This window comes from Alosa alosa, chromosome 15, assembly GCF_017589495.1.
Source record: "Alosa alosa isolate M-15738 ecotype Scorff River chromosome 15, AALO_Geno_1.1, whole genome shotgun sequence".
Lineage (NCBI taxonomy): Eukaryota > Metazoa > Chordata > Actinopteri > Clupeiformes > Clupeidae > Alosa > Alosa alosa.
The window spans coordinates 27027883-27041545 of NC_063203.1; the positions used below are offsets into that span (position 1 = coordinate 27027883).

Below are 13663 nucleotides of genomic sequence, written 5' to 3' on the forward strand. Positions count from 1 at the left end.
GTAGGCCTGTCATGGGAGGCGGAAAAATGGTAAGTTGCCTTTGCTTTGTGACCTTTCAATCTGTGTATGTATTTTGATGTCATGGCTCATAGGGAACGTGTGTGTGTGTGTGTGTGGGAGGGATCATGGGGAGAAAGTGATGGTACATTTACCCCCTCACCCCCACCAAACTAAAAGAAATGTAAAAAACATAAACAAAGGGGGAAAAAACAGGTAATGTGGCAGGGAATTGTGGGGTTTGGGTGTTTAGGCCAAACATATGTGCAACTAATTCCCAGTGTGCTTCCAGGCCAGCAGGAAGGTGTGCAGCAGCCACTGGAATGACCTCTTCCACCTCCTCCACTAACAGCTCCTCATCAGCCCGGCAGTGGGATGTGATCCTGAAGGGCCATGTTGCAGAAGCGCCACCAAAACCAAAACTACACTGCACACCTTTGCAGGATGGAGCTTCAGGCCACCAGCGGATTTGCTCACACACCTTCCACATGCCCAAGGCCCTCTCCACAACAACGATTCGGCTATGGGTTGTTGTACCGGCGCCTCTGCCTACCAGCTGTTGGGCTCCTAGATGGAGCAGTTGACATGCTTGTATTATCATAGGGGTTGATGGAATAAAGTAGGTCTTGAAATGTCAGTGCACTCACAGGGAATATAGACATGCATTTGAAAAACAACAGTATAGACTTTGCTACTATCTCAGCAGCAGAAGGCAACAACATGAGCAGCACCTACAGTAACACTGTGTGTGTGTGTGTGTGTGTGTATGTTGGTTCAGCTGGCGCAGATCCTTCAACCATTTGAGCATTGAAACATTTGTGCTATGTGAACTGTGATTTTGTGGTTGTGATTCAACACACAACTTCATAACTACAATGGATGAAAAGTAATGGTAAAAAAACTGTATCTGTGCATTTAAAATATCATGAAATACTTGTGTGTGGTAACACTATTCAGTTTTCAGTGTCACAGTGAAAACACATAACAAGGGCAACATTGGGCAAATGCTGCATAAAGGCATGAAAATATTCCAGTGAAATGAAGGGCAATGATAAAGTAAAGTATTCATTTATATAGCGCTTTTAGAACAGAGTGAAACCCAAAGCACTTACATAACAACATGTTGTTCAACATTGTTCATATTACATATCCATATTTATTCTGCTCTTAATGTAAGGTAAGTGCTAAGATACTGCACATATTTAAATTTCATTTATATTACTCTAAACCACCTTCTGCAAACCAACTGTATACTACTGTATACTATGTTGAATCTAATCTAACCATGCCAATTTTCATAGAACATAATATACATGTATCCTAAGCCTAGGCTAGTAAGCATATGGTCTCCAATCAGTAGTTAAAACTAGGACTACAGGTTCTAAACGATCATAGGAATATTTAGTGATTGAGGCCATCCAAGATTCCAACACCATTGTTAATTGATCATTATCCAAGCCCGAACCTACGACTACAAGATCCGAAATGCAGAGGTCTATCCTTCCACGCCACCTTGTCACGCTACAACAAATGAAAATATTGGCCAGTATTTATATGTAGGCTATTCGGTGTGTTTCATTAAATGTGTAACTAATTTGTTCACATTTGCTCGGTGGTTGGCGATTTATGCTTCACTGATTAGGCTAATTAGTAGGCTACGTTCAATAGACTGTGACGTTATAATTCAAATTATTATTATGCCTATTATTATTATTATTAATAGCCTATATTTTTAAAAAGCATACATAGCCTAGGGCCTATTGAAATTACTGCCTATTGTTGTAATAATTAATATTAGTTATATATATTCATAATATATATATTATTAATGATATTATAACTATAAATATATATATTATTAATGATATTATAACTGCTGGGCCCAGGAAACTTCATGCAATGTAAAATGTCATTACTTTTACGTGACTTCATGCGTTCGGCTCTAACCGACATAGCCCGACATTCTCCGAACACATCTGCAACTATTGTAGTCTGAACCATGTTGGTCGAAACCAACATGGTTCAAACTAACAAAGTACTATGTAAGTACGACGGTTTTGGGAAACAGTCGTAACTTACATGTTGGTTAGCTGAACGATGCATCGTACCACGTTAGTAAAAAGCTAACCTCCGTAGTTGTACGGGAAACGCACCCATATTCGGGAAACAGTCGGAAAAACCAAACGAACGATCGTAAGATGAATCGTAGAAAACCCTCGTAAGAGCGCGTCTCCGTCGTTATCGGGAAACTGGGCCCAGGTTACCCATGTCTGCCACCAATTCATATTAATACTTGCATTGATTTAATTTTCATTTTTAAATACAAAGACAAAAAGCGTATTATACCATTCTTATTTTGAAATGTATCTCTGTCAGCTGGACATGACTTCCATGTATGTGTAGGGCAGACTGCCCTCAATCTGGCAATATAAGAACCATGGTGAAGGGGGGCTTTGGGGCTGAGCAATTTTAGAAATTTGGTGTGCGCCTTACAGAAATGAATGCCATTTTTTTTTATTTAGTAATGAAAAATGCCCTTTCTGCGCTCCATATCTGTGACACGAACTGATCTGACCTGACTGAACCTGAGTTTGCGTTCTGTGTGTACACTCATGATGATTCTAAAACAACTTTTTACTGCATTGTCATGAACAAAGTGAAGGCAAAAAGGTGTTTCTTTGTCGAATAAATTGGGATGCAATGTGAGTCTCGAATTGGATGCCATGCAGGAATTTGCTGGGATCTGAAAACCGCATTATGAACATACTTTGCCATAAAGAAACACATGATAGCGTTGGATTATGAACATGCCTTGCCACCACAACACACAAAAACGTGGGGTAAGTCGAGCTATATGAAGTTATTATTTTGATGTCATTTCGTCTGTTTTATAACCCAGAAGGATGTACTTGGTATCAAATGATAGCGCTGTGTCTCCTCTTTCATCTGACATGCGTGATATATCTATCCGATCACGGGTTCGTGAGTAGGGCCTAATTCAAACGAGAGTAATGGGTGTGCAGCGTTGGTTTTTGTACATGATGTTATTTTGCAGTCACGTTGTCTGTTTTTATAGCCCAGAAGCATCGATATCCTTGGTACCAATAGATAGCCCTTTGTCTCCTCTTTCTATGCGATCACGAAAGGGGGGGTAGCCCTTTGTCTCCCATATCTATGCGATCACGGGTTCGCGAGTAATTCAAACGAGAGTAATGGTGCGCAGGTGAACTGTAAATATGAATCAATTTGATTTATTTTCATACTTGATCGCACAGGCAAGTGTTTAGTCTCGTTGGAAAGCCCCACTTTTGCTCTGTCACGCAAATAAGGTTTCATCTCGCTGTGATGAACAGTTCTGGAGCAATGTAAAGAACTCAGGCAACGCAGCAGCCTGCCTCTGCCTGACCAGCTATGGCAAGAACCACAAGCAGTCAGCAATTTATGTTTTTTATAAAGTAGCCTAGGCTAGGCCCTATTAGCCTACTTTTATTGGAGCCATCCGGAGATATGTGCCTAATATGCTAGCATTTCACCCGAATTTTATTGAAATATTTTTGTAACAGCGTTACCGCGGGCATCTGATTATTTCTGATCAGCCCCAAACATCAATGTCAGAGCCTACCTAAGGACAGCCCATCGCAGCTCACTTGGCTATGGTTCGTGACACATTCTAACATCTTATTAGCATTATTTTTCCAACTCATCATCAACTCACCTGTTGTTACTAAGGTTAAGTAGTAGTCTACAGTCAAGTGTTTTTAACAGATGACTTGAACTGTCCCGCTGCTGCTGCTGCTGCTGCTGCACTAGGCCTAGCCTACTCACGATTTGAACAGTGGGCTACACTTCCTGACTGGGCCAATGGTCGTAGATAGAGTGCAGTAATTGGTTCAGTCCCTGCTTTGCAAAGTGTTGACAAAGTGCCGTCGAAAACGGCATTTTTTTTTTTTTTTTTAATTTTCACTAAACGGAGCTGGGGGGGCCAGCAGGGTGGCCAAGCTTTGACCAGTGGTGGCCGTAGCCCCCCCTGGCCACCACGTAGCTCCGCCCTGCCGGCAACCCTTTGGTTTCAAGCCCGAAGACCTAACCAGTAGGCCACAATTTTACACTTTACATTTCATCACTACACATCTTTCTTGACCCTCAAAAAACATAAGTCTCATTCGTCAAATACCGTGTGCCTGCTCAGTTATAACATTTTAACAATTACATTTTTCAAAAGTTTTTTCAGGTAAGGCCTAATAACATGGGCATAATACTAGATTTTTTTTCCTTTTTTTCACAGCCTGTATCCTTGATCTATTGGCCAAGGAAGATTTCTGTGAACAATATGAATTAATTTACATGGTATCATGACCCCCAATGAAAGTGCCCAAAATCGCTTTTTTGGCAACCATTTTGTTTATGCTAATTCGATGGTCGTAAACTCAAAATTCAGCTTGGGAACAGGGCTAGTTGGATTCAGCACACCTTAATTATGTTAAAAAGTCCTGTTCCCAACTTTTACTAAAAAATGCCTATAGGAAGCATATATCTCAAAAATATCACCTGTCTATCATAGACATGAACTAGGACGACCCATCTTGCTACGCATTCATTATCTTTGTCATAGGCCACCATTTCTCGAAATATTGCACCTTTTTGTGGTATCGCGCCTTCAGGTCCAAGTTCTGCCCTATATGCCTTTGCATCTTAGACACGTTCTGATGAGCTTTTCTGTTGTTTAGACATGTCTACATTCACTTAAATTATCCAAGGCGCACTGTACTCCAAAAAAGGGGGTTTGTTTCGTAGTGCAAACCTAGGCTATTCCCACCCACTTTTTCCGGTAGGTGTGGTATAATTGGAAAACTACTCTACCTTCTATCGTCGACGTCGACAACCAATGTAGGCTACCATCGTCGAGATGGATATTCTCTCCCTACTTCAGGCGAACTTTCTCTCTCTGATTTTGGGTGTTATTGTTTTTGTGTTGTTCTGGAAGAATCGAGGTACACAGAGTAACTTTGAGAGATTACCACCAGGCCCCCCTCCTGCACCAATTGTTGGCAATTTATTCCAAATAGATTTAAAGGAACCATATCTCTATTATCGGGAGGTAAGTTCCAAAGATCAACTGACCGACCACGGACCGATTTCTTTCTCTCTTTCTTTCTTTCTTAGTCTGCAAAATAGACTACGTCAAACTATACTTTATGTTCTGTAGATTTTGTAAATAGACTATTTTACGCACACGCATTAGGCATGGTGATATAGCCCACATTTGGTGAGATACATTTAGTAATATAAGCTCAACATTCTCTATACATTAAATAATGGCATACATTAACCTATTTTCCAAAAGAAACCATGCGTTTCTTTGTTCAGTTGCAGGTTAAGCTATTACTGTGTAGGTTTCAAACACCATTGTGTACAGGTTTCCTCTGATTGTGCCTTTTCTGTGCCTCAACCTGAGACCTTGTTGACCTGATACCTGCAGGCAGTAATACTACCAGGGGACGTTTGCTGAGCAACAAGCCAATTAAGTGAAGACTGCCAAAGAACATCATGCTATTCGCCGGAGATTTACTTTCATGAGCATAGCGGAAACAACTAGGCAATTTGAAAACAACTAACAATTAGAAAATTAAAAGAAATCTGATGGCTAGGATATATTTGCACCGTTTCCAGTGATCTGAATTATTTCCAGATCATTCGTTGATTCATAGCTTGGCAGACATACTGTACTGTAGTCATAGTAGTCACCTTTGTAGTGTAAAGTTCAAGCTCACTTTGAAGTTCAAACAGACTGTTTGTTTTCACATGGATCATTTATTCATGTGTTCTGCAGTTACAGTTTATTGCAACAGTCTACACACACTTTCAAAGCTGTCTATTTTACAAAACTCCACACACAAAACCCACAATTGCTCACACAAAATGCAAAATGCCTCAAATCTCCTGCAAAATGACACACAACATTCAAAATGCCATAAACACATCTTTAAAGCAGTATAAAGAGGAAAAAATGCAAGTAAGTAGAAAATTATGTGTGGTGTTTTGCAGAATGTGTTTTAGTAAATTGAAAACTGAGTCAAACATTGAGAATTAGTGTATGGTTTTGCAGATTTGGTCTGGGGTTATGATGTTTGGAAGACATGTTTAGAAAATTGTGTGACAAGCAAAGGTTTAGTGTGTAAGCAGTTGAAAAAATCTGTAACACAATACTTCAACCTTTCATAAAACCTTCTCATTGCCTCTCCTTGCAGCTTTGTAAGAAGTATGGGCCTGTGTGTACTATCTGGCTGGCCAACAAACCAGTGGTGATCTTGTCAGGTTATCAGACCATCAAAGATGCCCTCGTCCTCCAGGGAGAGGAGTTCAATGGGAGAGCTCAGTACCCCCTCCTGGTGAGGTCAACCAATGGACACGGTGAGTTTGCTAGGGGGCTGATTCTGCTGTGGTGCAGTGATGGAGGTAAAAGGGGCCATGCTGCAGAAAACGGACCCTTTCAAGAGAGTTCCATTATCAGCATCATAGATGGCCCCACAAGGCTTCCGTTTTAAAGGAACCATATGTAAGATTGTGGCCAAAACTGGTACTGCAATCACTTTCAAATTACTGTAGAGTGGTGTATCCCCTCCCCCTCCCCCCTGACTCGAGGTTGCCAACCCAGATGCCGAAACACTACTGACTTTGTGATTAGTAGATAGGTAGAGGGTGGCGCATCAGGCCAAAACACAACATGACATGACAAAACACAACATCAACATCAGTTGAGGGCTGCAACTTCACTTTTTAAACAACAATATCCTGGCCGGACTACTGTTGTCAATGATATAAGTATTTGAAATGAACATGATTTCTTAATGTCTAGTGACATGTCAGGGCCATTTTATGATCAATTGAAATACATTTCTTACATACGGTTCCTTTAACATTCCATATGTTATCTTAATGGAGAGGAAGTAGATTGGGAACCAAATAGAACATTCAAGCATTGTTTTTGTTTTTATTGTTGAAAGGGTCATATTCATGGTCAGAACTCAAGTCAAGTCAAGTCAGTTTTATTAAATTTTATTAAATTAAAGTAAATACAGTTTTACAACCCAAAGCGCTCCACATATGACATTGTCATTGACACATAGACTAACAAAGACAATAGCGGACGGAGCCCGCAAGACATAGAACTACATTTAAGAAATAACAAACGCAAAAGATGCCGGACGGAGTGGCGTAGTCGCCAGCGTACCCGCGACACCAAGACATACAAGACAGACAACAAACAAATTAATAAATAAAAAATACAAATAGAATTAGTCCAATTTCCAACCGGCTAAAAATGTCCAAGGGCAATGATGACTCGCGTGAAACTGCACACAGCTGTGTCTCCACAACCGATGCAACGCCAACAAAGTTCTTTACACTCACTGGCAGTCTGGAGATAATGTGAACGTTAGAAAGTCGTGGGCGATCTTGTAGATCAGCAACTCGGTGGACTCATAACAGCGACAGTTTGCTGGTCCGTAATGCAGAGCAACTCAACATCTGTGGCTCAGTTGCTGTTCTGGTTCTTGTTCTCCACAGGTGTGATGGTGAGCAGTGGTCATCGCTGGCGAGAGCTCCGTCGGTTCTCCATCATGACGCTGAAGAACTTTGGGATGGGGCGGAGGAGCGTAGAGGAGAGGGTGCAGGAGGAGGCCAGGAGTCTGGTGAAGGCCTTTAATGAGTATGAAGGTGAGGAGTCTGGTGAAGGCCTTTGATGAGTATGAAGGTGAGGAGTCTGGTGAAGGCCTTTAATGAGTATGATGAAGGTGAGGAGTCTGGTGAAGGCCTTTGATGAGTATGAAGGTGAGGAGTCTGGTGAAGGCCTTTGATGAGTATGAAGGTGAGGAGTCTGGTGAAGGCCTTTGATGAGTATGAAGGTGAGGAGTCTGGTGAAGGCCTTTGATGAGTATGATGAAGGTGAGGAGTCTGGTGAAGGCCTTTGATGAATTTAATGGTGAGGAGCTGAAGAACTTTTCAGCAGTGAGTGTGGTATTGGTGCATTAGAGTCGAGGCTATGATCCGTGTGTGTTGTATCGGTGCATTAATAATAATAATGATACATTTTATTTAAAATGCCTTTCAAGTCACCCAAGGACACTGTACAATAAGACAAATAAGACATAGACATAATAAAGACATCAAACAGAGACAGTATACAAGAGAACATAGACATAAAAGCAACATATACAGGGACAGTACGACAGTACACTTAATAAAACACACTATACATTCAGCAGGAGACAGACATTGCCCACAAAAGTAGAATGAAATAAAATAAAGTAAAACAGTAATAGAGGAGCGAGTGGGATGGAGGAGGCAAGGTTATGAGTAGGAAGGAAAAGCAAGAGTGAAAAGGTAAGTTTTTAACATGGATTTAAAGGTGGACAGGGAAGTGCTTTGACGTAGTGCCATAGGACAGAACCCTGGGGAACATCATGACCTAGGACAGAACCCTGGGGAACATCATGTGAGAGGGGTGAATTGGGGGACCTGAAATTACCTATGGAGACAAACTGTTCCCTAGCTGTGAGATATGACCTAAACCAGGAGAGTGGAGTGCTAGTGATACCCAAGAGTGTTTCCAACCTAGTGATCAGTGTGTTGTGACAGACCGTGTTGAACTTCCCATAGGACATGAGCAGTCAGGTGGTCTTGGAGTTGTGTGGCTACAGTGCGCTCAAGGAGTTTGGAAATAAAGGGCAGGTTGGAGATGGGACGGTAGTTTTTGAGATCATCAGTAGCTGCTCCAGATTTTTTAAGAACAAGAGTGATAGCTGCAGTTTTGAGAGACTGAGGGACAGAACCAGTGAGAAGAGATGAATTTATGGACCCTTTCAACAAGGTAAACAAAAACAATGCTTGAACGTTCTATTTGGGCCCCAATCTACTTCCTCTGCATTAAGATAACATATGGAATGTTAAAAAGGAAGTCTTGTGGGGCCAACTATGATGCTGATAATGGAACTCTCTTGAAAGGGTCCATAATGTGAACGAGGAGGGGGCACAGCACTGGCAGGCAGGTCTTGACCAGTGGAGTAGGCATAGGGTCCAGGAGGCAGGTAGAGGACCTAGACTTGGTGGCAAGGTCATGGACAAAGTGCTCATCCACAGGTGCAAAAGCAGAGAAGGACTGGACTGGTAATGCAGGGGAAATGGGGGCATCACTCAGTGTAGCAGCAGTAATGTGTAGCAGGGGAGTAATTGAAATTGCCTGTAGATGGTGTTAATTTTGTTTAAGGTAAAAATCAAGAAAGTCACAGCAAAGATCAGTTGAAGGGGTAAGTGGAAAGGGTCTGTTAGGCTGGAGTAGTTTATTGACTGTGGACAAGAGGGTTCTAGGGTTATTCTGACCTCTGGCTAGCCTGGGTGTTGCCATGCTGCCTTGCGCGTGATTTGATTCACGCTGCTAAGGCAGCCTGGAGACCATGGAGCAAATTTTCGCCTGAGATAGGAGACCAATCACAGAACAAGGGGGAAAGCAAGACAATGATGAGCTTTGCACAGATGCATTTGATAGACATCCGTGGCACCCAATAAACGGATCTGGGCATTTTTTTCAAATACGAGAAAATTAACGTTTGGTTTCCAGACCACGTCTCATTGAGAAGTGGTGGCGCTAACCAGGCTAACCTCTGGCAATGATGGTGGAGTAATGCACAGATTTAGCCTCATTAAGAGCCTCCTTGTAGGCCATGGTCTTTACAGCATATGCCTGTGCGTGGACAGTTAGGCCAGTCCTTCTGCTAAGTCGCTCCAGTTGGTGGACTTCATTTTGCGCAGCTCAGGTGTAAACCATGGAGCAGAGCGTAGAAAGGAGACAGTCTGTGTTTTCAAGGGGGCCAGATTATTTAATGTGTCAGATAGATGAGAGTTGTAGAGTAGGACAAGATCATCAGGACACAAGTTAAGTGGCTTATAGAATATAGAATAGAATATCTTTTTTTGTCATTGTCACAGGTACAACGAAATTAAGTGCATTCCTTGTTCAGTGCAAAAGTAGCAATAAATAAGTAAAAAAGTCACTATGGACATAAAAGGACATAAAAAAGTGCATAAAAACTTTACACCCCACACATATCCCACCCATACACATCCACATTTGTAACATGTAAAACATAAAGCTATGCTTTTGCTTATCCACAAGTTGGGATTGTAGTGTGTCTTATAGCTCAGCTGTGTGTTGTTCTTGGTGTTCCTATATGTGATGGAGCGTGAAGCACGGGGACAGCGATGAGGCTCAGGAACAGCAATATTAAACATTACAGCTTTGTGGTCAGTGACAGAGAGATCCTTAGGGCAAAGGTCTGATGGAGAGATGCCAGTGGCACAGACAAGATCAAGAGTGTGACCTTTTGAGTGGGTGGGAAAGTTCACATGCTGGGCAAGATCAAAGCAGTTTAGTATATTGAGAAAATTATTGGCAAAATTACGGTTGTTTGAATCAACATGTATATTAAAATCACCCAGAGCAAGGATAGATGGATACAGAGGGCATACAGAAGATAGAAGCTCAGCAAATTCATTTAGAAAACTAGGTGATGCTTTAGGCGGCCTATAAATAAGCAAGATAAGTAGTGGTAGACTACCAGTAAGTTTCAGAGCAAGACATTCAAATGATGAGAAATCCTGCAGAGGCACACACACAACCTTAAAACAGGAGCGGTAGAGCATAGCAAGCCCCCACGCCCAGCCGAGCATAGCTTATCAATAAATTCAAACCCAGGTGGAGTGGCTTCATTTAGTGTGATAAACTCATTTCGCACTTGCCAGGTTTCAGTTAGACACATAAAGTTGATGCCCATATCAGTGATTAAATCATTAGTTCTTTGTTGTTGAGGGAACGTACATTGAGCAAGGAAAAAGATGCATTCTTTGATATGTAACCATTCTGGAGGGTATTTACCAACGTTATGGGGCACATGTTGTTAAACTCAGCAGTGTGTTCCACAGTATTGCGTATTGTTTTCCAAGTCCAGCTCTAGAGAGAGTCAATGTTGTGTGGGTGAAGATAACGGCCACACTTACACTTTTAGCACACAACTGTAGCAAATTCTCATCAAGTTCCATAACTTCTCATCCAATGTGTGCGCACAAAAAAGCCTGGTGTTAGTACATATCCCTGACTCTGCAAAAGGGAAGCAACATGGGTTAACTTGAGGAGGAGAAGTGATCATTAAACAAAAAGGTCTTGAGATATGCTTTGAAGAAAGGAAGAGATGGACAGTCACAAAGAGGTTGGGGGAGGGAGTTCCAGAGTTTAGGGGGCCAAGGCACTGAAGGACCTGCCACTCAGGGTGGAGAGTCTGGAGCGGGGGATAGCCAAGAGGTTTTGGTCAGAGGATCTGAGTGAGCGGGAAGGAGTGTAAGGGGTCAAGAGGTCTCAGATGTAGGGGTGAGCAAGATCATGGAGGGCTTTGAATGTGAGTAGTAGCACTTTGTATTTAATCCGGGACGGAACTGGTAGCCAGTGGAGTTGATGGAGAATGGGGGTGATGTGTGCAGATCGTTTGGTATGGGTGAGGAGCCTGGCTGCATGGTTTTGAATGTATTGTAGCTATTGAGCTCAAATATCCAGAGAATTGAGGACCACACCTTTGAACACTTCAGCATTGTCATATAAGTCTACGGCATGACCAAAGCCAATTGCTCACGGAGCTACATTCAGCACCATTGTAGAGACATTCTAGCCTGGAAAATCCAGACCCTGGTAATCTAGAAAGATTAAGGGTCTGGCCACGAACAATGTAATGGCCCAACTCGAGGAGCGGCACCAAGCATGCATTTAAAAATCTCACTGCACGCAATTGGGTAACACTAGACCAATGTTTACTCTGAATGATTCCGGACTTCGATGCAATTGGATATTTATCCTTACAGAAATATCACGTTTCTGGCGAAGGTCATATTTTCACATGCAAATTAGGTTTCTGGCAAACAGTTGCGGTTAAAGGGGTGGTTCAGGATTTTGGACATAGGACCTCATTTCCAAGTAAGCAAGTGTGATATTTATCAGTGGAGACCGTTTTCAACACGTTTCATCCAGTCGTTCTAATTGCAGAGTTCGCAGGTGCTAGGCTAGCGCAAGTCAACGGTATGTGCTAGCCTGCCACTAAAAACAGTCGGCATAGTCCTTCTGTAACAATATACCGATAATACTCAGAATATCTCAGTGTAGATCTCAGATCTACGTCTCAGTATAGTTCAAAAGTATGGGCAGATATGTTGAGATATGGTCAGATGTTTTTAGGAATGAATGTTAGTGTTAATGTCAGCGGTGTATGGTTGGTAGGATGTGCACACAGACAGGCACACTATAATGTAATACACAACTTTCACATCCAGTCAGCAATGGATCAAGAGAGGATTATTGTGCAAGTCTAGTCAGTGTCCTCTTAGTCAGGTTTCACTTCACTTATGAAAACAACATAGTCAAAAATCTGAGGGGGTCTCATATCTGAAGGTGCCTGGCATTGTAATTTAATCTTAAACAACGCTCATTATCCATCCCTGTGCTTAGGCTACCAGGGGTCACTCAATACAGGGTAAACCATAAGAATAAACAGCAGACCTTACTGGACACGACAATATGAAGCATTCTTCTGTACAGTAAGCCGTTCCCGAGTTTTCCAATTGCAGCAAATTTCTACAACTTTGAGCTGAAATTCTAATGTTACAGCCCAAAATAAGGAACTTGGTTTCCATATCAAAGAATCAAAAGTTGATCATGACATGCACAGATCAACTGAGCTTTGGATAGATATGTCTACCATCATGCTTCAGGTGACATGAATGTAACAATCATGAGACTATGTTTCCTTGACATATAGGCTGCCGTAAGTATGATCACATCATACTTTCACAGATATGGGTAGCCTATACTGTCTTGAAAACGTATATAGCATAATAGATTAGCCTTACAATGACCAAAGAGCTTAATAGTAAAATTACACTGAAATTAGCTAGGCCTCAAATAACTAATATATGACTTATCTGGTTAAAAAGGATCATAACTTAGTCTAGAGTGCAATTGTTTAGGTTTGAATATTGTTTGATGATTGTTTGATTATTGAATGATCACATAAGTTAACAGTAGTTTGTAGTAGCTATAGTTAAGCACTACCCTGGTTCAACTTAAAAAGAGCACTGATCAAATGCTACAGGAGAGGAAGGGCAGAGATATTTTTTTATTTAATTTAATTGTATCGCCTTGGGATGTGCCTTGTGAACTTTTTATGAGATAGAGAGATCCCCTTAAAGACAAAAAGATAATTCGAGCCCAGTCCACCAAATACTGGACTCCCCCACAAACTAGACGGGAGTCCAGTAACCAATGAATAGTGTACTGTAGGTGGTATCACCATCAATGATTCGTGGCAGGGCAGGGGCAATAGGGGGAATAGAAGACTGGGCGCAACTAGGACACATGGAAAGTGGGATTGATTTTCAAGGAGCGGGGCAACTGGAGATGGTAAGTGATTGGGTTGACTTTGTGGGTCACTTTAAAGGGGCCAATAAAGTGAGGGGCAAGTTTGTGAGACTCCACCCGCAATGGGATATCTTTAGAGGATAGCCAGACGTTCTGTCCAGGTTGGAATTGATGTGCCAGTCTGCTATGACGGTTGGCCTGACATTGATTCCT

The 13663-nt window shown here is 41.9% G+C and overlaps 1 protein-coding gene across 1 annotated transcript in view; it reads left to right on the plus strand.

Annotated features, from left to right (window-relative positions):
• The first annotated feature begins 4898 nt into the window (after window positions 1–4898).
• LOC125308175 (cytochrome P450 2M1-like) overlaps window positions 4899–13663 on the plus strand; it is a 15472-nt gene continuing 6707 nt past the window's right edge. The window contains exons 1-3 of the mRNA XM_048264497.1: window positions 4899–5095; window positions 6246–6408; window positions 7564–7713. Coding sequence (XP_048120454.1) covers window positions 4904–5095; window positions 6246–6408; window positions 7564–7713 — 505 coding nt within the window. The 5' untranslated portion in view covers window positions 4899–4903. The remainder of the gene's footprint in view (window positions 5096–6245; window positions 6409–7563; window positions 7714–13663) is intronic.